Here is a 25564-nt window from a genome sequence, read left to right as displayed (position 1 = left end):
CTAACTGCTGGTCCCAAGAGCGTCATTTTTAAATTTAGCTTTCTGACTCTGTGCTTCTGCCTTCAAGACTTTCACGACAATTTTCTGTTCCTCTGTAAGGGAAGCACACTTGATCTGGTCATGGATGCATTTTGTGCACATGGAGCTGCCGTAGGCACTGCTGACATGCTTCTTCATTTTAGACAGCCTCATGAGAACTTTCCATCTCACAGCACGAACTCCTCGGAGTTGGTCCGGGCACATGCCACAAGCAGATTTGGGTGCTTTCCTCAACCTTCTTGGTATAAAAGTAAACAATCCTATTACCAGGGGTTCAGGACAGCCTAGTCTTGTTGGAGGCTGGGTTGTAGGAAAGCCTGCACCGGTAGGTCAGACGCTGGGCCATCCTGAGTGCCTCTACACATCGTCCCCTTCCTTTTCCTTTCTGATTTTTTTTTAGAGGTTTCTGGTATAGGGTGCATCTGCTCGCCAGAAAGACAGAAATGAGACAGACAGAAAGCAAGAAATCATTCCCTTAGGGGGGATGGCCACGCTGCAATCCCTTCTCCTCCGTTCTCTTGGGATTTGGGGCATGCATGTACAGATGCCCGGAGTGAGTTTAAGCCAGCGTGTCTGGGACTCGAATCGTGGTCGACCATATGGGAGTCCAGCGACATAACCATTACGCCAACTGCTGGTCCTGAAGAAGTGGAACCTTTAAGAGAGTTCTGCCCTCATGAATGGATTAATGCTGTTATCTCAGGAGTGTGTTTCTGATAAAAGGATGAATTCAGCCCCTTCCCCTCCCAATTTAGTTCTTCCTCCTCCCACACCTTTTCTTATGCTCTTGACCTTTTGCCTCCCAAATCTGTTTTTTTTTTTTTAAGACTTTGACTATTTTTTAAAAATAATTATTTTGTAACTTTACTTGTTTATTTCAATTTGACAGAGAGGGACAGAGCAAGAGAAAGAGAGAGGGAAAATGAGAAAGCAAGCTGCCAGGTCCAGGACTCGAACCACGGTTAGCCATGTGGGAGTCCTGCATCCTTAACCACCACACCGCCTACCGGCCCCAATAAATCTGATTTTTTTTTGGAAAGGTTTTTGCTATAGGGCGCGTGCGCTCACCAAACAGAGAGAGACAGAGAGACATAAAGCGAGAAATCACCCCCCAGGGGGGATGGCCACGCCGCAATCCCTTCTCCTCCATTCTCCTCTCAGGATCTTGGGCATGCACACACACGCGCCCGGCGTGAGATTTAAGCCACCGGGTCCAGGACGCAAACCGTGGTCGACAACGTGGGAGTCCAGCGACATGGTCATTACGCCAACTGCTGGTCCCATAAATTTGTTTTTTATAAATTACTCAGTCTTGTGGCTGGCAAGTAATGTGGTGGTTGGGGCACTAGATTTACACCGTGGTTCAAGTCCCAGACCTGGCAGCTTGTGTTCTTATTCTCCCTCCCTCTCTTCTCTCTGGTCAAATTGAATAATAATAATAAATAAAACTCATAATTATTAAAAATTAAATACTCAGGTATTGTTATAGTAGCAAATAAGTTGGGAATATAAAAATAAAAATGTTATCTGTTGGGGGCCAGCAGGTAGCGTGGAGGCTAAGAGTGCTGGACTCACACAGGGCTGACCATGGTTCAAGTCCCAGACCTGGTGGCTTGCTTTCTGACTTTCTCTCTCTCTCTCCCTCTCTCTCTCTCTCATTCTATCACTTTCTGGTCAAAATAATAAATAAATAGATAAGTGAACAAGATTTTTTAAAAAATGTTATCCATCAGGCTCATATGCACGCATGCTCAAAATTCTGAAAGTAGGGGGCCAGCAGGTGGCATGGTGGTTGAGGCACTGGATTCCCACATGGCTGATTGTGGCTTGAACTCCTGACCCAGTGGCTTGCAAATCATAACAAATAAATAAATAAAAATTAAAAATTAAAAAAATAAATTCTATACATAGGGAAAAATAGGAGTGCTTTATCCTATGGAGGTACTTTTTCCTCTCCCTCTTTCTGGTGAACACACTTATCCTCTGGCAAAAAAGGAACAAACTGTAATTATAACTTTAAAAATCACGTTTGATTGTTCTTTGGACTTTTTGCTAAGATCAAGTGTAAAAATCACTTCTGAGTGCTTACTATGTGCCATGCTATGCTACGCAGTTTGAACAGACATTTCATTTAATATTCACAATGATCCTGTGAGATAGATTCTACTATTTCCACCCTTTTAAAGATGAAGAAACAGGGGGCTAGTAGGTGGCATAGTAATTAAAGTGCTGGGCTCCCATATGGCTGACTTTAGTTTGAGTCTTGGATCTGGCAGCTTGAGAATCCAGCCCCAAATCCCAGGAGAATGGAGGAGAAGGGACTGTGGTATGGCCATCCTCCACATTGGGTGATTTCTCACTTTCCCTATCTTTTTCTGTCGAGCATACATGCCCTATGACCAAAAAAAAGAAAAGAAAAGAAAGATTAAGAAATAAGTGGGATTCAAACCCAGGTGTATTAGTCTGCCAGGGAGGCCATGAAACACAGACTACATGGCTTTAATAACACTTTTTTTTTGAATAGAGAGATTTTTTGCTATAGGGCATGAGCACCTGTCAGAGAGACAGAGACAGACAGACAGACAGAAAGCGAGAAATCACCCCCCCAAGGGAGGACTGTCACATCGCAATCTGTTCTCCATTCTCTTCTCGGGATCTTGGGCACACACGCACACATGCCTGGCGTTGAGTTTTAAGTCACTGGGTCCAGGACTCAAACTGCGGTGAACTACGTGGGAGTCCAGCGACATAACCATTTCGCCATCTGCTGGTCCTGAATAACAATATTTTATTTTTGCAGTTATGGAGACTGCAAGTCCCAGTTCAGGTGTATGATCAGTTTTAGTTTCTCTTCCTGTCTTGCAGAATCATAATTACTTCCTTACGGGCCCCAAATACAATACCCTGGAGGTTAAGACTGCAACTTAAAGTTTGTGGGAGAGGGATGAACATTGTGTGTAACATCAGCCCTGTACCCCTCAAGGGCCCGAGAAGAAATGGTCACAAATTAGTCAAAACTTTTACCTTGTTCTGATACCACAAGGTATCATGAGGAAGGATGAGGGAGAAGAGGTGAGTGGGTGCTTAATTTGCCTCACTCATTGACCAGAATTTGGTCAGAAACTTTTGTGCACACAGGACTACCAACCTTTCAGCTGTCTAGAAACATAGACCTCCAAAGCGTGTTAGAAGGGAACATTTGAAGTTTCCTGGACTTAGAAGGCCAGCTAAACTTGGAGTTCAGAGGAAAAGGAGAGAATTCAGAAGAGGAAAAAAAAACTATAAATAAAGAAAAGCAATCCTATTGACCCCAAAAGTCATGACCCAAGAACAATATCTTTTTTCTTTTAGAATTTTTTTTAAAAGAATTATTTTGGGTCCAGCAGTTAGCATAATGGCTATGTCGCTGGACTCCCATGTAGTCGACTGTGGTTAGAATCCCAGACCCAATGGCTTAAACGCACACCAGGCGCATGTGTATGGATGCCCAAGATTCTGAGAGGAAAATGGAGGAGAAGAGATTGCAGCGTGGCCATCCCCCCGGGGGGGCGATTTCTCGCTTTCTGATTCTCTGTCTCTGTCTTTCTGGCAAGCGCACGCACCCTATAGCAAAACCCTCTCCCCCTCCCCTAAAAAAAGAATTATTTTAACTTTTTTTTAAATTAAAATTTGATCAGAGAAGGACAGTGTGAGCAAGAGAGAGAGAGAGAAAGCAAGCCAGGACTTGAACTGCAGTCAGCCATGTGGGAGTCCAGCATCCTAAACCACCACGCTACCTGCTAGCCCCAAACAATGTCTTTTTAATTTGCCCCCCAAATGAAAAATGATTTGCTAGGAGACCCAATAGCCTTTTCCTGATGGCAACAGGTAAGGAAAAATTTCTTTGAAGTTCCTCCAAACATACCTATTGATGCAATGTTGATCTAATTTTTTTTTTTTTTGGGTGGTAAGATTGTTTTGGTCCTGATCATTGTTCTGAAGAAGGAATGAAGATTGTCTACAAAAGTATTTCAAGACTTCCTTTCATCTTCTTTGCAGAAGCAGTCAATTGAATCAGGGCATTTGCTTGCACTGTAATAATTTATTTAAAGAACTCCTGCTGTTTTCAAACAAGTAACTCGTTCTCCTTGTAAGTTGGGAAAGGGGTAGAGACTGTGATGCAGGAACAGAGGGTGCAGGGGTGACTGGACTCAGCACTCTCAGTGAGACCAGGGTTCTTGTCCCATGCTCAGAATTAGTCATGGCAACAGAGAGCAGGTATGGCAAAGTGGGGAGTTTACTGAGAGGGATGGGAGAATAGAGCTCCCAAGAAGGGAAGGGTCTCAGAAAATGGGTTGCAGAAGAGGAATTGGGGCGAGGGGGGTTATTTGGGTACCAGGGGCCTATCAGGTTTGTTTTAGGTGGGAGGTGGGGCTCACCCATGCATTCTCCTCAAGGTGGGGAGGGGCACATGCTGAATGGGTCCAATTATTAATTTTGGAGTGACCTTGGGGTCAGGAGATTCTTTGTCTAGAAGAGTTGGGCTATAAGAACCACTATTTCATCCTCTTCGTGGAATGTGGTAGGGCCTAGGAAAATCCTTTGTTTTAGGCCTAGGTCATGCTGCCTAGGTCAGTCACTGAGCCTCAGCTGCAAGAGGTCTCTCGAATAGCAAACAGCAGAGCTGCTTTGCCTCCACCTCAAAACTTAGCCACTTAATGATTCCATTTTGGGCCCATACCCTATCTGTATTTTTACGATCCCTGTCTCCTACCTCAATTGTACTGATATTCCCAAGTATCATTTGAGCCAGACTGTTGCTGTGGTTAGTTTGTCTTCTGAAGACTGGTAAATCCTAACCCATTAACTGAGTATAACTGGGTTACCGTTCATGAGACATTAATTTTTAGACAAGAACAAGGAGCTGCAGTCCATGGAGTTGTATTTTTGTCTGTCTTTTTTAGTGGTTTTGGCTTTAGGACATGTGCACATGCTAGAGAGAGACACAGAGACAATGAGAGGGAAAATGGGAAATCACACTCCCTCTCCAGAGGAGATGGCCATGCCATAATCCCTTTTCTTCCATTCCTCCCAGGATCTTGGGCACACACACACATGATTTAAATTTCAAGCCACTGGGTATGGGACTCGAACTGCTGTTGGCCATGTGAGAGTCCAGTGAAGTACCACTTATGCCCCCTACTGGCCCTGATGTGGTAGTATTTTAACCTTGGTTTAGACCTCTGACTTTTATCAATTTTTAAAATTATTTTATTTAACTTTATTCATTTATTCATTTTTATTTATTTTAATTTGACCAGAGAGGGACAGAGAGAGAGAGAGAGAGCTGCCAGGTTCGGAACTTGAAACATGGTCGGCCATGTGGGAGTCCAGCACCCTTAACCACCATACCACCTGCTGGCCCCATGACTTTTGTCAATTATAAGTGAGATTCTATACAGAAAAAAGATTTCTTTTTTTTGGAGGGATTTTTTTGCTACAGGGTGCGTGCGCTCGCCAGACAGACAGAGACAGGGAGACAGAAAACAAGAAATCAGCCCCCAGGGAGGATGGCCATGCCGCAATCCCTTCTCCTCCATTCTCCTCTTGGGACCTTGGGCACGCACGCACACGCGCCCGGCATGAGTTTAAGCCACTGGGTCTGGGAGTCAAACCGTGGTCGACTACGTGGAAGTCCAGTGACATAGCCATTACGCTAACTGCTGGTCCCTATACAGAAAATTTTGAATGTGGTTTCTTGAAAATTTTTAAAAATATTATTTTATTTAACTTTATTTATTCATTCATTTATTTATTTCAGTTTGACCAGAGAAAGTTAGAGTAAGAGAGAGAGAGAGAGAGAGAAAGAGAGAAAGCAAGCTGCTTTCTTAAGTTGCACCCTTAACCACCAAGCCACCTGCCGGCCCCAGTTTCTTGAAATTTTTAAATCAGAAAAAAATTTTAAAGGTTTTTGGCATAGGGCACATGTTCTTGCTGGAGAGAGAGGGAAAGTGAAAAATCATTCATTAGAGGAGATGGCCACACCACAATTCCTTCTCTTCCATTTTTTTCTTGGGATTTTTGAGAAGCACGCACGCACACCTGCTGCCAGATCTGGGGCTCAAACTGAGGTCGGCCACATGGGAGTCCAGCACCATTTAACCACCATGCCACCTTGCTGGCCCCGTTTGCTCTTTCAATCTTCTCTGATCCAGAGACTTTGAAAAAGAAAGTAATTTTTTTCTGGAAATGGATTAGAACTAAAAATTGAATTTCCAAAGATATAGATGGGGAAATGGAGATGGTCTGGCCAGAATTAAAAGATCATGGAAATAGTGACAACTGAGTGTCTTGGGGACAGCAGGTGGCATGGTGGTTAGGGGCACTGGACTCCCACGTGGCCAACTGTGGTTTGAGTCCCAGACCTGGTGAATTACTTTCTCATTCTCTCTCTCTGTCCCAGTCTGGTTAAATTAAAAAAAAAAAGTTAAATAAGATTATTCTTTAAAAAATAAGAGTATAAACTGGAGAATAATTAAAACTACCACTCTACCAAGGCAGAGTAGAAGTCTGCTTAATGTTTGACAAGAGACTAATTCTACCATGTTTTTCTTTCTTTCAGGTTTATTTATTTTTCTTTTTTTTAAGGTTTTTGCTAGAGGGTGCATGTGCTCGCCAGAAAGACAGAGAGAGACATAGAGACAGAAAGCGAGAAATCACCCCCCGGGGGGATGGCCACGTCGCAATCCCTTCTCCTCCATTCTCCTCTCAGGATCTTGGGCACGCACGCACACGTGCCCGACCTGAGTTTAAGACACTGGGTCCGAAACTTGAACTGAGGTCGACTACGTGGGAGTCCAGCAACATAGCCATTATGCCAACTGCTGGTCCCAGCCTTTTTAAATTTCAATTTTATTTATGATTATTTCTTCAAATGTGCTCACCAGAGAGAGAGAGAAAGTGAGAAAGCAAGTCATCAGGCCCAAGACTCTGTGGTTAGCTATGTGGTAAGTCTGGCACCTCAATCACTATGCCACAAGATCCTTAGGTGGCTTTACCTATTACCAAATGGGATGCCCCAAGGCTGAAGCAGCAAATACTATCTTTTTTATTTTCAATTGAGAGAGAGAGAGAGAGAGAGAGAGAGAGAGAGAAAGTATCCCCTAATCCTCCATCCTCTCAGGATTTTGGACACACCAGTATGTTTTTCAAGTTACTGGAGCTGGGACTCAAACAGCTGTTGGTCATATAGGACCTGGATTTTTTAACCATTAGGCTACAGGGTCGGCCCTGGGCTATCTATGTAAAGGTCATGGTATTAGAAAGTTGTGGCTTTTAGGTAGAGGTTGGTAAACCCATGGCCAAATAGGAAATACCGCTTATTATGTAAATATTGGGTCATTGGAAAAGTCATGCCGTATTTTTCTATGAAAAGATGCATCATGACATTTCCAAGGACCCAACAGTTTGGAAAACCTCCCTGTCCATTGGACTTCATATTGTCTGTGGCTATTTTTGTGCTACAATGGCAGAACTGAGTAGTTTTCATGGAGGTCATATAGCTTACAAAGCCCACGAGATTTCTTATCTGCACCTTTACACAAAGTTTTTGGACCCATTCTTGTAGGGCGACAAGTCAGTCTGATCCCCATCTCCTCATCTGGCTAGTGGGGAGCATGTTGTCTTAACTATCAGATGAAGAACTGATCAGGCTGTTTCCTCTGGCAGGACAAACTTGGCCATCTATTAATACGTGAGCTGTAGTTTTGCTGTTGTTGTCAGAGAGAAAGAGAGGGAGAATAAGAAAGTACCCCCAGGGGGAACAGCCACACCACAATCCCTTCTCTTTCATTTCTCCTGCTGGGATTTTGGGCACATATGCTCAGTGTGCTTTTCAAGTTGCCAGGTCTGGGACTCAAACCACGCCGTGGGCCACGAGGAATCCAGCTGCCTTAACTTCCATGCCACCAGTTGGCCCCAGTCACAGGTTTAATTAAGATGACATAAATGGTGTAAAGTGTATCTACTCTCAATCAGCAGAAACCAGAAAATAAATATATAAGAACTTTATTTCTTAAAGTTTAAATTAGCAATAATTAGAGGGGAATCTTCTTTAACTTGATCTTTTCTTCTATATTTGAAAAGTATCTCATCTTTGTTAAAATCTCCTTGGCTTTTTTGAAGTCATCTGAAATAAACAGACACTGACGTTCAGGGTTCATTTCAAGCAACTCTGGTGACAAATTCTGCCAGGTCATCAACACTGAGCTCCGTGCTCTGGAGGGCTCATCCATTACTCAGCAGAGGGGAAGGAGAACATCTGGATTGTTAAGGGGACAAAGGGTTTAACCAAAAAGGCACAAGAACATGCTTGTTTACAGGATTCAGATAAATTAGAGAAGCAGGTTATCTTCAGGACAGTCACCAGTGATAAATGGGTTTGTTAAGTTTCCCCCAACACACATGGTGAGATGACCCTGAAGAGGATGTGAAAGTACCCGGTGCTTCCACTGAGCCAGGTGCTGGGGCACAGAGCTGCCCCCAGGGGGTTCTAGCCTCTGAGAATGGGGCCCTTAGGTCAGTGGTTTTCAAGTTGAAGTGATTTTTGCTCCCAGGGGGACAGCCTCTTTCCACAACAAAGAATTTTTTTTTTTGAGAGGTTTTTGCTATAGGGCATGTGCACTCGCCAGAAAGAGACACAGAGAGACAGAAAGCAAGAAATCACCCCCCCAGGGGGGATGGCCACGCCACAGTCCCTTCTCCTCTTGGGATCTTGGACACGCATGCACACGCACCCGGTGTGAGTTTAAGCCACCGGGTCTGGGACTCAAACCATGGTCGACTACATGGTAGTCCAGCGACATAGCCATTATGCTAACTGCTGGTCCCCAACAAAGAACTATTGATATCTGGCTCAAAAGGTCAGTAGTAAAAAAAAAAAAAAAAAAGGTCAGTAGTCAGTAGCTCCAACCAAAGTTTAGAAACCCTGACTCAGACAAATATAACAATGCAATGGCTGCTAAAATGATGATACCTTATAGCCACCACATCGAATCTAAAATAGTAAGCAAAAAAATAAGTCAGAAAAACACTTAAGGGAACCAGAAGGTGCTGTGGGTAAAGATGGCTGGATCCCACATGGTCAACTACACGGTTTGATTCCCAGACTCGGTAGCTTGAAAAATATGCCAAGTACACATGTATGAGTGCCCAAAATTCAAAGAGGAGAATGGAGGAAGAGGGACCACAGTGTGGCCAATCCCTTTTGGAGGGATTTTTCACTTTTCCTCTCTAACGCTGTCTGTTTCCCTCTGGTAAGTGCATGTGTGCTAAGGCCAAAAAAATAAAAGGAAAGAAAAAAAAAAAAAGCAAGCTAGTGAATAACACAAAATGCAGGAGCATGTTGGGGAGGGAGATGTTACCAGGATGTGGTGTGCTGGACTCCCACATGGCTGACAGTGGTTTCAATCTTCACTTTCTCTCTCTCACTCTGTCTCTCTCTAGAGAGCATGCTACCCTACAGCACATTTTAAAAAATGCAATAATAATAATAAATAAAAATAAATAAATAATTTTTGAAGAGATTTTTGCTATAGTATATGTGCACTCTCCAGAGACAGAAAGCGAGGAATCACTCTGCAGAGGGGATGGCCATAGCACAATCCCTTCTCCTCCATTCTCCTCTTAGGATTTTGGGCATGCACACATACCTGGTGTGAGTTTTAAGACACCAGGTCCAGGACTTGAACCAATGTCTACTACATGGGTGTGCAATGATTTAAATAATTTTAAAAATGTTTATTTTATTTTATTATTATTATTATTTTTTTGGGGGAGAGATTTTTGCTACAGAGTGTGAATGCTTGCCAGAGAAACAGAGAGAAAATCACCTGGCATGATTTTCAAGTTGCTGGATCTGAGACTTGAACTGTGGTTGGCCATGTGGGAGTCCAGCGACATAACCATTATGCCATCAGCTGGTCCCTAAAAATGTCTTGTAAAAAAGGAGAGGGGACTAACAGATGGTGTAGTGGTTATGTGGATGCCCAAAATCCTAAGAGGAGAATGGAAGAGAAGGGACTGCAATGTGGTCATACTCTCTAGGGGGGTGATTTCTTACTTTCAAACTGTTGGATCTGGGCCTTGAGCCATGGTCTGCTATAAGAGAATTCAGCAACTTAACCACTATGCCACCTGCTGGCTCCCCAAGCCCATTGTCAAATAACACTGTACTTCGTGAGGGATAGTGTAAGTATTTTACAGTAAGAAAAAAATCCTAATTCCTCCATCTTGTCCCTTGTAACATTGTTATCATTCATTTCACTTATACATAAGCATATATACACAAACATACATATCAAGCACATTATTGTCATCATTGTTTTGAGAAAAGTTGTCTGTTAGATTAAGAAAAGTAAGTTTTTATTTTGTATTTACATATTCCTTTTCTAATCCTTTTCCTTCCTTTACATAGACCCAAGTTTTTGATCCACATCAATTTCTTTTTTTGTGAAGAACTCCTTTTTAACATTTTTTTTGTAAGGCAGGGCTGCTGACAAATTTCCTCAATTTTTGTTTGTTTGAATCTTTAATTTTTTCTTTAATTTTGAAGGATAATTTTGTAGGGTATAGAATTCTAGGTTGCCAGGCTTTTTCCCTCATTGGCTTTACATATTTCACTCTAATAGTATTACGTATGTCTTCCTTCTCACTAAGGTAGAATGAGAATACTTTTCTGATGTAAGGTTTAGTTCACATATCACTACTTTTATTTTTAAATTTATTTTTAAAGAATTATTTTATTTATTTATTATTATAATAATTTTTTAGTGTGCTGTAGGGCACATGTGCTCACCAGAGAGAGAAAGAGAGAGACAGAGAGACAGAGTGAGAGAGCGAGAGAGAGAGAAAGTGAGAAAGCAAGCCACCATGTCCAGGACTTGAGCTATGGCCAGCCATGTGGGAATTCAGTGCCTTAACCAACGCACTACCTGCTGGCCCCATCACTGTCTTCAGTCCATAGTTTGTTTCTTTAGCAAGACTCTGAGTCCTTAAAGACAAAAATGCAGATTCATATATATTTTCTCTCTCTATGCCAACACAGGATGGGTATATCACAGCTACTTACTGAATGAGTGACTATGCCTGAATGGTTACCAATTTCTTATCAGATTTGAGACAGCCAATAAATAAAGTACCTTGTTCAAAAGCTCTGCTCACATCATCAGTAAATTCCTTCTGTTTAGCTGAAAGAGAAAACCATTATCTTAATTTTTCTATTTAAATAGACTCCTAAAATGAAGATAAGATTTTGTCATCACGCTGATTTGAACCCAGCAAAGTAGGGGACATGGAGTCAAGGGTAAGGCTTCAGAACCTTGTCTCTATATAGGTAGCTGATTGGTTGAAATGAACTACATTTAAAAAAAGGGCTTTTTTTAAGTACATGTACTTACTGGGATTGAGAAAAGGGCAGAAGGAGAAAGTAAGAAATCACCCCTAAGAGGCGATGGCATGTGCAATCCCTTTTCTTCTATTCTCCTTTCGGAATTTTGGGCAGGCACACACAACTGCCGGCATATCTTCTAAGCCACAGGGTCCAGGGCTCCCTGGCCAAGTGGAATCCAGCCTCCTTAACCACGCCACTTGCAGAGTCATATTTTGTAGCCATGAAAGGTATGAAGGGCAATCACCTAGACTGAGTGTTTTAGGAAACCATTTGCAAACTATATAACTTCCCAGAAAAATGAAAACACTTTGGACCAGCAGGTGGCGTTGTGGTTAAGGTGCTGGATACTCCCACATGGTCAACCATGGTTCAAGTCCCAGACATGGTGGCTTGCTCTCTCACTTCTCCTTCCCTTCCCCTGTGTCTCTCTCGTCAAATTAAAATAAAATGAAATAAGTAATTCTTAAAAAAAAATTGAAAACACTTAGATCATATCGTGTCTTTTTTTTTAAGAGGTTTTTGCTATAGGGCGTGTGCGCTCCCTGAAGAGACCGAGACAGAGAGACAGACAGAAAACAAGAAATCACCCCCAGGCGGATCACCCCCAGGCGGGATGGCCTGGCTGCAATTCCTTTTCTTCTATTCTCCTCTTGGGATTTTGGGCATGGGTGCACATGCTCCCAGTGTGAGTTTCAAGGTACCAGGTCCAGGATTCAAACTGTGGTCAGCCATGTGAGAATCCAATGCCTTTAGTCACCACACCGCCTTGTCTGTTCATTATTACTCACTCATTTAGTAAGTATTTATCGAGTCCCTGTTGTATTCCAAGTACTATTCTGTGAGCTTAGGATATAAGGGAAGCCAAAAAACAAAAACCAAGACATAGTTTCTTCTTCTGTGGAACTTCCAGCCTAATGTGATACGGATCAAAAGATGTCATATACAACAGTAAAGTTATAACCGCGACTTGCGCTGTGAAAGAGTTATTTAGCAATGCAAAGATCTGTATGGACCCACCCACACAGGAAGGTCCTGGTTCACAACCCGAGGCCTCTCTGTACATGACATGCTCCTTGTAAAGTGCCTGTAATCCAGGCTGGCTGAGGCTGGGTGGACTGCGGTGTGAAGACTGCTGGAGGTGACTGTCTCTAGCTCTATCTCTGCCAGCGCATACGGGGCCTTACACAGCATGTTGAAAAGTTTAGTCTTACACTTGAAAACAGTGAGAAGCCAATTAAATGTGTGGATTTTTTTTTTTAAAGGTTTTTGGTATAGGGTGCGTGTGCTTGTCAGAAAGACAAAGAGACAGAAAGCGAGAAATCACCCCCCCAGGGGGGAGATGGCCATGCCGCAATCCCTTCTCCTCCATTCTCCTCTCTGGATCTTGAGCATGCACACATGCCTAGCATCAGTTTAAGTAACTGGGTCTGGGACTCAAACTGCGGTCGACTACATGGGAGTCCAGTGACATAGCCTTTACACCAACTGTTGGTCCCATTAATTAAATGTGTTTAAACAAGGCCAAGGACAGTAATTAGTTTTGGGTTTCAGAAAGATCACACAACGACAGTGTAGGCATATCTTAGATAGGGCGTGAGGGTTGAGACAGACCAGTCACAAGCTACTGCAGCTGTCCAGGTGAGACAGAAGAGCAGTTTGGAACAGGGCAGTAGCAGTGAAAACAGAGATGGATGGATGAATTTGAGATACATTTAAGTTGACTCTTTAAGACCTGAAGATGCACTGATTAGAGGGGAAGGGAGAAGGTTATTAAGGATGCCTCTAAGTAGTTACACTTGTGCAATTAAATGGGGTTATTTGTTTAGAGAGGGAACAATTAAACAGAAGCTGGATTTTGGGGGGAGAATGTGAAAAGGGGAGTGAGTTCCCTCTTAAGAATTCCATTTTGGACAGGTTCAGTTAAACCTCAATAAGGGACAAGCCATTTCTTTATTGCCCATTGCTATTTTATCAATGTCATGCACAGTGTCTGATACTGCAACACACCATAAATACTTGGGAAGTGCATGTGGTCTAAGAAACTTGGGGCCTTTTCTATGTGGAATGGCTCATTTTATGTGTCAAATTGGCTACTGTACTACACTCAGTTTGATTTACACTAGTACGCATGATACTGTGAAAATATTTTATAAATATTAAAAAAAAAAATTTAACTTTATTTACCCTAATTTGACCAGAGAGGGACAGAGTGAGAGAGGAGAGAGAGATACAGAGGGAGGGAGGGAGAAAGTGAGAAAGCAAGCTGCCAGGTTCGGGATTTGAACCGTGGTTGGCTATGTGGGAGTCCAGTGCCCTTAACCACCATGCCGCCTGCTGGCCCCAAGTATTTTATAAATATTAACATTTACAACCGGTTTATTTTATTTTATTTTTAATTTGTAGGTGTGTGTGTTTGCCAGGGAGGGAGAGAGAGAGAAAGTGAGGAAGCACCCATTATGGGAAACAGTCATGCCACAATTTCTTATCCTTTATTTCTCTTTCCTTTCAGGATTTTGGGCACGTATTCACACATGCTCAGCGTGTTTTTCAAGCCACAGGGTCTGGAACTCGAATCCCACAGTTGGCCATGGGGAATCCAGCTGCCTTAACTACCAGGCCACAGGCTGGCCCCAGTTGACTTTAAATAAATAATGTAGGTGGGTCTCAACCCATTAAGTCAAGGCATTAAATGTGAAAACAGGTTTCCTGGTAAAGGATTTTGTCTCAAGAGTGTAAAGCAGAAATTCTACTTAAATTTCTAGCCTGTTGTCCTGCCTTACAGATGTTGGATATGAAGTTCATACAATCACGTGAGCCAGTTTCTTAAAATAAGTATCTATCTGCCTATCTATCCATCCCATTGGTTCTCTGAAGAATCCTGGCTGACACAGTACAGAACCAAACTGAAAACAAAGCAATATGGAGTTAGGAAATTTGGGTTTCAATGTTTGTCCTGCAGCATATCTGTGGTATTACTTTGGGCATTACTGTTAACTTCTGAGGCCCATTTTCCATGGATAATGGTATCTAAATAATATCATTGGTGGGAAAGCTCATTGTGATTGATGAAATATGATTATATCCTTGGCTTAAGGCTCCCTTCCATAGGGTCAGAGCTGTTGCAAGTATAACCTCCAGACAAAATTGGTTGCAGTATGATCAAGAAAAAAGTATTCCTCAAATCATTATGATGATCAGTATGTACTCCTGACATTCTTTTTAAAAAAATTTTTATTTTAGTTTTTGCCATAGGGTGCATACACTCACTGGAAAGAGACTGATACAGGAAAAGTGAGAAATCACTTCCTAGGGGTGATGGCCATACCACAATCCTTTTTCCTCCTGGGATTTAGGGCATGCATGTGATTTGCAAGCCACCAGTTCTGGGACTCAAACCATGGTTGACAATGTGGGAGTCTAGTGCCTTAACCACCATGCCACCTCATTTTCACTTAAGCCTGAACAAATACTCCCAATAGAAATAAAATGCATTTGGTGACATTTTATCTCTTACCTGTGACAGTGGATTCGATCTCTTCCATGGCAGCTTCATTTTGAGCTTCTGCAAGTTTTTCATTGATTTCCATTATCTCCAAGAGGAATTGCCCATCCATTTCAAAATCTGTCCCTTCAGAAATCTCTATACCACGGAGCTTTAGCTATTGGGGCAGAAAGCCAGAAAAAACAAGTTTGGTATGAAACTACAGCCAGAGTCAAGTAACACCTACTCACCCTACAGAACATACCATTCATTGGGAACCTTACGCTGTCCCAAGAACGAATGAGGGGGTGCCTGACACTGGTACAGCAATAACATACAACACTCTGAGGCTGACCCACATGGGAGGGTTCTTTCTTTTTTTGAGAGGTTTTTGCTCTAGGGCGATTTTGAGAGGTTTTTGCTATAGGGCGCATGTGCTCGCCAGGAAGAAGGAGGGAGACAGAGAGACAGAAAGTGAGAAATCACCCCCCAGGGGGGATGGCCATGCTGCAATCCCTTCTCCTCCATTCTCCTCTCGGGATCTTGGGCACGCATGCACACACCCCAGCGTGAGTTTAAGCCACTGGGCCCGGGACTCGAACCGCGGTCAACTATGTGGGAGTCCAGTGACACAGCCATTACGCCAACTGCTGGTCCCCATAGTAGTGTTCTTGATATGCACCCAGAGACCTCCCTGAGTATATCCACCATACGCTGTGCTAAAAAGGTCAGTGGTAGATTGTGGCATCGAGACCATGTTAAGGGTGCTGTCTCCCTCTCTCAATTGTGGACGGGAAGAAAAGAGTAAAGATAGGGTCTCAAAAGCTTGGACTGACACAGGAGTGCCAGGATAGGATCCTACCCAGTGTTCTGTAACCTTGGAGTAGTAATGACAACTTCCACTTGGAAGTTGAGCTAGATGTTTGTAAAGATATTCAGTTCTAAAATTTTCTAGATTTAAAACAAACAAAATAGATGTGTGTGTGTGTGTGTATAGTGTGTGTGTCTAAGTATATATATATATATACACATACTAAATATATATATATATATATATATATTTAAATTTGACTAGAGAGAGACAGAGAGAGAGAGACAGTGAGAAAGCAAGCCATCAGGTCCAGGACATGAACCGTGGTGGGCCATGTGGGAGTCCATTATGTCATGCCACCTGCTGGTCCCAAATTTTCCAGATTCTATGATGCTCCAGACAAAAGCAAACAAAATAAACTCTTAAAACTGTTCTTTTCTGAGGGACCAGCAGTTAGCGTAATGGCTATGTCACTGGACTCCCATGTAGCCGACCGTGGTTCAAGTCCCAGACCTAGTGTCTTAAACTCACACTGGATGCATGTGCGTGCGTGCCCAAGATCCCGAGAGGAGAATGGAGGAGAAGGGATTGTGGAGTGGTCATCCCCCCTGGGGGGTAATTTCTCGCTTTCTGTCTCTCTGTCTTTCTGGTGAGTGCCCTATAGCAAAAACCTCTCCAAAAAGAAAAATAAAATAAAAACTACTCTTTCCTAAAAACCATCACTGAATCTTTAAAATTTATTAAAAAAAAATTGTTAAAAAATGCAATTGGGGCATTTTCGGCATTGTAAGATTTACAGAGAATACTCTGAAAATTGTGCACTCATGTAGTAAAATTGAGGCTAAGTATTGTGAAGTCTGTGGACTAGCTCTAGGTCTCAAGGACTCTTCTGCTGTATGTAGTGGATGCAGCCGTTCTATTGATATGTCACAACAGGTACCAGTAAGTAACACATAGAAAGGTTGGGAAATCACCTTACAAGGTATAGTCCCCTGCTCAGGGGAGCCTGAAGAGTCTTATAGGCATCGTTCACCAAGGTGGAATGCTTCTCTGAGAAATCCTTTTCAGTCTGTTAGTAGAGATGAAAACAGTTCTATCACCATCCAAATCAGCCATCACAATCAAACATTTAGACTTCTAGAATATGCTGATGGGCAGGCAGGTAGGGCTGTAGCCAAAGTAGAACTGGTGTTGATGAGCTGTCTTTATTTCCAGCTGATGGGTTCTAAGTTGTCTGGGAACTCAGTTAAAATCTGTGAGAGGGGCCAGCAGGTGGGATGGTGTGGTGTAGGAACTGGATTCCTACATGGCCGACTGCAGTTCGAGTCCCAGGGATGGTGGCTGGTAGTTGGTGGCTGGTAGCTGGTGGCTGGTGGCTTGCTTTCTTACTTTTCCTTTCTCTCTCTTTCTTTTTGGTGAGCGCATATGCCCTATAGTGTACTTAAAAATAATAGCAATAATAGAGGCCAGCAGGTGGCATGGTGGTTAAGGGCACTGGACTCCCACATGGCTGACCATGGTTTGAATTCTGGATCTGGTGGCTTGCTTCCTCACCCACTGCCCCTGGCTCTGTCCCTCTCTGTAAAAAGTAAAATAAATAAATAGATAAAGTTAAATAAAATAACTCTTTTAAAAATAGATCAATAACAATAAATAAATTAAATTATTAAAAAAAAAAAGGTGTGAGTGAATGAGTGTTCCAAGACCTGGATGGTAAGGCTCAGCCTGCCACATGGTGGAGCTGACTATCCAGCTTTGTCCCCGATAATGACATAACCATAGGCCACCACCACCCACCAGGTGTGCACACATATTTGGGGATTATTGGGCATGGCCAGTAAGATACCTGGGACTTCTGGCTGAAGAAATCTGGGTGGATAAGACGTTGCAGTTGCTGGTACCTGTGTTGAAGTTTTGCAGTGTCAACTCTGAAGGATCGGTTGCTGGAAGGAAATTCATGCAACAATTATTTATAGATTCGTCTACTTTGGGCCTGGTTTCTGTTCTTCTGGGGTGAATGCAATGGATATAAAGAGGGGTTGAGACCAGCAGGTGGTGTAATGGTTACGTTACTGGACTCCCACATGGCCAACCACAGTTCGAGTCCTGGATCCTGCAACTTGAAACATGCCAAGTGTATGTGCATGTGTGCCCAAAATCCTGAGAGGAGAATGGGGGAAAAGGGATTGCGGTGTGGCCATCCCCCTGGGGGTGATTTCTCTCTGTCTTTCTGTCTCTCTGGCAAGTGCATGTGCCCTATAGAAAAAAAAAAAAATTAAAGAGTTAGGGGCCAGCAGGTGGTGGGATCAGGGTGCTGGACCCCCACATAGTCAACTGTGGTTCAAGTCCTGGCCCTGGCAGCCTGCTTTCTCACAACCTACCCTCCACCCCGCCACACACACACATACTTGTCTGTTTCTGGTGAGCACATGTGCCCTATAGCAAATTTAAAAAACAGTAACAAATAAGTCTTTAAAAAATATATAAAGGAACCAGCAGTTAGTGTAATGGCTATGTCGCTGAACTCCCATGTAGCCGACTGCAGTTCAAGTCCCAGACGTGGTGGTTTAAACTCATGCCGGGCGCATGTGCGTGCATGCCCAAGATCCCAAGAAGAGAATGGAGGAGAAGGGATTGCGGCTTAGCCATCCCCCCTGGGGGGTGATTTTTCGCTTTCTATCTTTCTGTTTCTCTGGCGAGCACACTCGCCCTATAGTAAAAACCTCTCCACACACACATATATATTTTGTTTCAAATAGTTGGCCCAGCATAGTGGCACAGTTGGTAGCAAACTTAACTGCAGTGTTAGAAGCCACATGGCTGAGGTAGGATCCTACCCAGTGTTCTGTAACCTTGGAGTAGTAATGACAACTTCCACTTGGAAGTTGAGCTAGATGTTTGTAAAGATATTCAGTTCTAAAATTTTCTAGATTTAAAACAAACAAAATAGATGTGTGTGTGTGTGTGTATAGTGTGTGTGTCTAAGTATATATATATATATACACATACTAAATATATATATATATATATATTTAAATTTGACTAGAGAGAGACAGAGAGAGAGAGACAGTGAGAAAGCAAGCCATCAGGTCCAGGACATGAACCGTGGTGGGCCATGTGGGAGTCCATTATGTCATGCCACCTGCTGGTCCCAAATTTTCCAGATTCTATGATGCTCCAGACAAAAGCAAACAAAATAAACTCTTAAAACTGTTCTTTTCTGAGGGACCAGCAGTTAGCGTAATGGCTATGTCACTGGACTCCCATGTAGCCGACCGTGGTTCAAGTCCCAGACCTAGTGTCTTAAACTCACACTGGATGCATGTGCGTGCGTGCCCAAGATCCCGAGAGGAGAATGGAGGAGAAGGGATTGTGGAGTGGTCATCCCCCCTGGGGGGTAATTTCTCGCTTTCTGTCTCTCTGTCTTTCTGGTGAGTGCCCTATAGCAAAAACCTCTCCAAAAAGAAAAATAAAATAAAAACTACTCTTTCCTAAAAACCATCACTGAATCTTTAAAATTTATTAAAAAAAAATTGTTAAAAAATGCAATTGGGGCATTTTCGGCATTGTAAGATTTACAGAGAATACTCTGAAAATTGTGCACTCATGTAGTAAAATTGAGGCTAAGTATTGTGAAGTCTGTGGACTAGCTCTAGGTCTCAAGGACTCTTCTGCTGTATGTAGTGGATGCAGCCGTTCTATTGATATGTCACAACAGGTACCAGTAAGTAACACATAGAAAGGTTGGGAAATCACCTTACAAGGTATAGTCCCCTGCTCAGGGGAGCCTGAAGAGTCTTATAGGCATCGTTCACCAAGGTGGAATGCTTCTCTGAGAAATCCTTTTCAGTCTGTTAGTAGAGATGAAAACAGTTCTATCACCATCCAAATCAGCCATCACAATCAAACATTTAGACTTCTAGAATATGCTGATGGGCAGGCAGGTAGGGCTGTAGCCAAAGTAGAACTGGTGTTGATGAGCTGTCTTTATTTCCAGCTGATGGGTTCTAAGTTGTCTGGGAACTCAGTTAAAATCTGTGAGAGGGGCCAGCAGGTGGGATGGTGTGGTGTAGGAACTGGATTCCTACATGGCCGACTGCAGTTCGAGTCCCAGGGATGGTGGCTGGTAGTTGGTGGCTGGTAGCTGGTGGCTGGTGGCTTGCTTTCTTACTTTTCCTTTCTCTCTCTTTCTTTTTGGTGAGCGCATATGCCCTATAGTGTACTTAAAAATAATAGCAATAATAGAGGCCAGCAGGTGGCATGGTGGTTAAGGGCACTGGACTCCCACATGGCTGACCATGGTTTGAATTCTGGATCTGGTGGCTTGCTTCCTCACCCACTGCCCCTGGCTCTGTCCCTCTCTGTAAAAAGTAAAATAAATAAATAGATAAAGTTAAATAAAATAACTCTTTTAAAAATAGATCAATAACAATAAATAAATTAAATTATTAAAAAAAAAAGGGGGGAGTGAATGAGTGTTCCAAGACCTGGATGGTAAGGCTCAGCCTGCCACATGGTGGAGCTGACTATCCAGCTTTGTCCCCGATAATGACATAACCATAGGCCACCACCACCCACCAGGTGTGCACACATATTTGGGGATTATTGGGCATGGCCAGTAAGATACCTGGGACTTCTGGCTGAAGAAATCTGGGTGGATAAGACGTTGCAGTTGCTGGTACCTGTGTTGAAGTTTTGCAGTGTCAACTCTGAAGGATCGGTTGCTGGAAGGAAATTCATGCAACAATTATTTATAGATTCGTCTACTTTGGGCCTGGTTTCTGTTCTTCTGGGGTGAATGCAATGGATATAAAGAGGGGTTGAGACCAGCAGGTGGTGTAATGGTTACGTTACTGGACTCCCACATGGCCAACCACAGTTCGAGTCCTGGATCCTGCAACTTGAAACATGCCAAGTGTATGTGCATGTGTGCCCAAAATCCTGAGAGGAGAATGGGGGAAAAGGGATTGCGGTGTGGCCATCCCCCTGGGGGTGATTTCTCTCTGTCTTTCTGTCTCTCTGGCAAGTGCATGTGCCCTATAGAAAAAAAAAAAAATTAAAGAGTTAGGGGCCAGCAGGTGGTGGGATCAGGGTGCTGGACCCCCACATAGTCAACTGTGGTTCAAGTCCTGGCCCTGGCAGCCTGCTTTCTCACAACCTACCCTCCACCCCGCCACACACACACATACTTGTCTGTTTCTGGTGAGCACATGTGCCCTATAGCAAATTTAAAAAACAGTAACAAATAAGTCTTTAAAAAATATATAAAGGAACCAGCAGTTAGTGTAATGGCTATGTCGCTGAACTCCCATGTAGCCGACTGCAGTTCAAGTCCCAGACGTGGTGGTTTAAACTCATGCCGGGCGCATGTGCGTGCATGCCCAAGATCCCAAGAAGAGAATGGAGGAGAAGGGATTGCGGCTTAGCCATCCCCCCTGGGGGGTGATTTTTCGCTTTCTATCTTTCTGTTTCTCTGGCGAGCACACTCGCCCTATAGTAAAAACCTCTCCACACACACATATATATTTTGTTTCAAATAGTTGGCCCAGCATAGTGGCACAGTTGGTAGCAAACTTAACTGCAGTGTTAGAAGCCACATGGCTGAGGGGTTTGGATCTCCAGGTTGGCCTGAAAACATGTCCGGTGCACGTGTACGTACCCAAAATCCACACGTGAGGTGTGTATGGGGAACCCGTGGGAAGGGGATCATTGTGAAGAGGTGTTTCTCTCTGTCTCTAGTGTATGTCCAAGTGTTCTACCATGAATTAAAATAAACAAGTCTAACAAAAAGTAGTAGTAGGTGCTATGAAGGAAAACAGAACAGGGTTAGAGAGGGTGGCAGATGCAGTGGACAAAGAGATGTCTTCACCTGAGACCTGACTGATGATGGTGAGTATCCAGATCAGCGGAGTCACCCAGGCAGGGGGAGCTGGCAGTGCAGACCCTGAGCTGGGAACAAGACTGGCAGGCTTGAGAAATGTACAGGGTAGTGCTACCGTAGCCCACTCTAAGTGCTCAGAGACTGGGGGGACAGCACTCATTTAGAGATGAGGCATTTCCAAGGCCTAGGTCCCTGCATTCTCCTTTATTTTATTCATTTATTTAAAATGTTTTGCCAGAGAGAAAGCGGGAGAAAGCACCCCCTCATGAGTAATGGTCACTCTGCATTCTCATTCTGTCCGGCTTGGGCACACACACATGCACAGGGTATGTCTCCTAAGTTTCGGGTCAGTAACTCCAATCGTGGGGTCAGCCATTTGGGATCTGACTGCCCTCATCACCAAGCGACGGAGCCTAGCTTCCTGTCCCCCTTTTTAAAATCCCATTCCTTTCGCTTTCTGTTCAGACCCTGTTCTACTTCCTCACCAGTTCAGCTCTGCGCACACCTCCCCCGCCTCTCCAAGCTCCTCAATCTTCAGTGGAAAATGACCATGTACTGGTTCTGCCCCCTCCAAGTCCCAGTTTTCCTTTAGCCCTATTCAGGTTTTCGGCCTTTAGTACACACGTCAGTACTGTTTTTTTAAGTCTGATCCCACTGTCAAGTGTCTCAGCTGCCAGGCCTGGTTTTCAAATGCCCTTCCCTCCAGCCCCGCCCCCCGACTTCTCCTTCCCTTACCCTCAGTAGCCTCAGCCAAGCTGTCTTTATTTCCAGCTGATGGGTTCTAAGTTGTCTGGGAACTCAGTTAAAATCTGTGAGAGGGGCCAGCAGGTGGGATGGTGTGGTGTAGGAACTGGATTCCTACATGGCCGACTGCAGTTCGAGTCCCAGGGATGGTGGCTGGTAGTTGGTGGCTGGTAGCTGGTGGCTGGTGGCTTGCTTTCTTACTTTTCCTTTCTCTCTCTTTCTTTTTGGTGAGCGCATATGCCCTATAGTGTACTTAAAAATAATAGCAATAATAGAGGCCAGCAGGTGGCATGGTGGTTAAGGGCACTGGACTCCCACATGGCTGACCATGGTTTGAATTCTGGATCTGGTGGCTTGCTTCCTCACCCACTGCCCCTGGCTCTGTCCCTCTCTGTAAAAAGTAAAATAAATAAATAGATAAAGTTAAATAAAATAACTCTTTTAAAAATAGATCAATAACAATAAATAAATTAAATTATTAAAAAAAAAAGGGGGGAGTGAATGAGTGTTCCAAGACCTGGATGGTAAGGCTCAGCCTGCCACATGGTGGAGCTGACTATCCAGCTTTGTCCCCGATAATGACATAACCATAGGCCACCACCACCCACCAGGTGTGCACACATATTTGGGGATTATTGGGCATGGCCAGTAAGATACCTGGGACTTCTGGCTGAAGAAATCTGGGTGGATAAGACGTTGCAGTTGCTGGTACCTGTGTTGAAGTTTTGCAGTGTCAACTCTGAAGGATCGGTTGCTGGAAGGAAATTCATGCAACAATTATTTATAGATTCGTCTACTTTGGGCCTGGTTTCTGTTCTTCTGGGGTGAATGCAATGGATATAAAGAGGGGTTGAGACCAGCAGGTGGTGTAATGGTTACGTTACTGGACTCCCACATGGCCAACCACAGTTCGAGTCCTGGATCCTGCAACTTGAAACATGCCAAGTGTATGTGCATGTGTGCCCAAAATCCTGAGAGGAGAATGGGGGAAAAGGGATTGCGGTGTGGCCATCCCCCTGGGGGTGATTTCTCTCTGTCTTTCTGTCTCTCTGGCAAGTGCATGTGCCCTATAGAAAAAAAAAAAAATTAAAGAGTTAGGGGCCAGCAGGTGGTGGGATCAGGGTGCTGGACCCCCACATAGTCAACTGTGGTTCAAGTCCTGGCCCTGGCAGCCTGCTTTCTCACAACCTACCCTCCACCCCGCCACACACACACATACTTGTCTGTTTCTGGTGAGCACATGTGCCCTATAGCAAATTTAAAAAACAGTAACAAATAAGTCTTTAAAAAATATATAAAGGAACCAGCAGTTAGTGTAATGGCTATGTCGCTGAACTCCCATGTAGCCGACTGCAGTTCAAGTCCCAGACGTGGTGGTTTAAACTCATGCCGGGCGCATGTGCGTGCATGCCCAAGATCCCAAGAAGAGAATGGAGGAGAAGGGATTGCGGCTTAGCCATCCCCCCTGGGGGGTGATTTTTCGCTTTCTATCTTTCTGTTTCTCTGGCGAGCACACTCGCCCTATAGTAAAAACCTCTCCACACACACATATATATTTTGTTTCAAATAGTTGGCCCAGCATAGTGGCACAGTTGGTAGCAAACTTAACTGCAGTGTTAGAAGCCACATGGCTGAGGGGTTTGGATCTCCAGGTTGGCCTGAAAACATGTCCGGTGCACGTGTACGTACCCAAAATCCACACGTGAGGTGTGTATGGGGAACCCGTGGGAAGGGGATCATTGTGAAGAGGTGTTTCTCTCTGTCTCTAGTGTATGTCCAAGTGTTCTACCATGAATTAAAATAAACAAGTCTAACAAAAAGTAGTAGTAGGTGCTATGAAGGAAAACAGAACAGGGTTAGAGAGGGTGGCAGATGCAGTGGACAAAGAGATGTCTTCACCTGAGACCTGACTGATGATGGTGAGTATCCAGATCAGCGGAGTCACCCAGGCAGGGGGAGCTGGCAGTGCAGACCCTGAGCTGGGAACAAGACTGGCAGGCTTGAGAAATGTACAGGGTAGTGCTACCGTAGCCCACTCTAAGTGCTCAGAGACTGGGGGGACAGCACTCATTTAGAGATGAGGCATTTCCAAGGCCTAGGTCCCTGCATTCTCCTTTATTTTATTCATTTATTTAAAATGTTTTGCCAGAGAGAAAGCGGGAGAAAGCACCCCCTCATGAGTAATGGTCACTCTGCATTCTCATTCTGTCCGGCTTGGGCACACACACATGCACAGGGTATGTCTCCTAAGTTTCGGGTCAGTAACTCCAATCGTGGGGTCAGCCATTTGGGATCTGACTGCCCTCATCACCAAGCGACGGAGCCTAGCTTCCTGTCCCCCTTTTTAAAATCCCATTCCTTTCGCTTTCTGTTCAGACCCTGTTCTACTTCCTCACCAGTTCAGCTCTGCGCACACCTCCCCCGCCTCTCCAAGCTCCTCAATCTTCAGTGGAAAATGACCATGTACTGGTTCTGCCCCCTCCAAGTCCCAGTTTTCCTTTAGCCCTATTCAGGTTTTCGGCCTTTAGTACACACGTCAGTACTGTTTTTTTAAGTCTGATCCCACTGTCAAGTGTCTCAGCTGCCTTCAAATGCCCTTCCCTCCAGCCCTGCCCCCCGACTTCTCCTTCCCTTACCCTCAGTAGCCTCAGCCAGACCTCTCTATTCCCCAACTGCCTTCCCCGCCCCTCCAGTCCCACTCCGCTCTCTCAATCCCTCAGTGTCCCTTCTTTCGGTCCCCGCCCCTCAATTTCCTCTCCCTGCGGACGCCTCTCCTACTCCTTCACCAGAGGGCTCCGCCCACCTATCTCACCAGTCTCGCCTCCCTTCCCGCCCCAGTCCGGTTCCCGAGGTCGCCGCCCGTACCAGTCCATTAGGCTGAAGTAGTCTCGAGTGGGGTCAGGAGGCTGCAGCGCGCGGCACTGCGCGCAGAAGAACCCGTCTCCCACCCCTGGGGCCTCCTGGCTGCAGTCCCAGCACTTGGACGAGGGGCTACCCGCCTGCGACGCAGCATTGCAGCTTAGCAGCCTCCTTCCGGGGACCCCTGCGGGCCACACCGCCCACCCCCGGAGCCAGGCCCGAGCCCTCCCGCCCCACATCTGGCCCACCGCCTGTTACCGCGGTCACTGGGGCTGAAAAGAGGGCGTAGCCAACCAGACTAGAGCCACTGATTGGCTGGGA

At 44.5% G+C, this 25564-nt stretch overlaps 1 protein-coding gene and 1 pseudogene across 7 annotated transcripts; both read right to left on the bottom strand.

The window, feature by feature from the left end:
* LOC106734812 (60S ribosomal protein L34 pseudogene) lies at window positions 1-453 on the bottom strand (annotated as a pseudogene).
* A 7616-nt stretch (window positions 454-8069) lies between these two features.
* HSCB (HscB mitochondrial iron-sulfur cluster cochaperone) lies at window positions 8070-25554 on the bottom strand. 7 transcript variants are annotated; one of them, XM_006147885.3, is made up of 7 exons: window positions 25250-25554; window positions 23042-23138; window positions 19521-19610; window positions 14982-15126; window positions 11217-11264; window positions 11010-11068; window positions 8120-8206 (listed from the first exon to the last, which is right to left on the bottom strand). In XM_006147885.3, the coding sequence occupies exons 1-6, from the start codon at window positions 25480-25482 to the stop codon at window positions 11031-11033; spliced, it is 651 nt and encodes a 216-aa protein (XP_006147947.1). In that variant the 5' UTR covers window positions 25483-25554; the 3' UTR covers window positions 8120-8206; window positions 11010-11030. The 7 variants fall into 7 exon arrangements, with proteins under 7 accessions (XP_006147946.1, XP_027627389.1, XP_027627391.1 ...); XM_006147884.3 differs by lacking the exon at window positions 11010-11068 and having other exon boundaries at window positions 8070-8206; XM_006147886.3 differs by lacking the exons at window positions 8120-8206; window positions 11010-11068 and adding an exon at window positions 8215-8338.
* Between the last annotated feature and the right edge of the window lie 10 nt (window positions 25555-25564).

The sequence above is a fragment of the Tupaia chinensis genome, unplaced genomic scaffold (assembly GCF_000334495.1).
Source record: "Tupaia chinensis unplaced genomic scaffold, TupChi_1.0 Scaffold000226_1, whole genome shotgun sequence".
Classification (NCBI taxonomy): Eukaryota; Metazoa; Chordata; class Mammalia; order Scandentia; family Tupaiidae; genus Tupaia; species Tupaia belangeri.
The sequence above is the reverse complement of the archived record's forward strand: the minus strand, read 5'-3'. Positions and strand labels throughout refer to the sequence as shown.

Excerpts from the sequence above, each read along its gene's own strand:
- HSCB (XM_006147884.3), bottom strand. The coding sequence starts at position 25,482 with ATGTGGGGCGGGAGGGCTCGGGCCTGGCTCCGGGGGTGGGCGGTGTGG. Across the intron at positions 23,139-25,249 it reads TACTTCAGCCTAATGGACTG|CAACCGATCCTTCAGAGTTG; the intron begins GTACGGGCGGCG and ends ATTTCCTTCCAG. Across the intron at positions 11,265-14,981 it reads GATCGAATCCACTGTCACAG|CTAAACAGAAGGAATTTACT; the intron begins GTAAGAGATAAA and ends TTTCTCTTTCAG.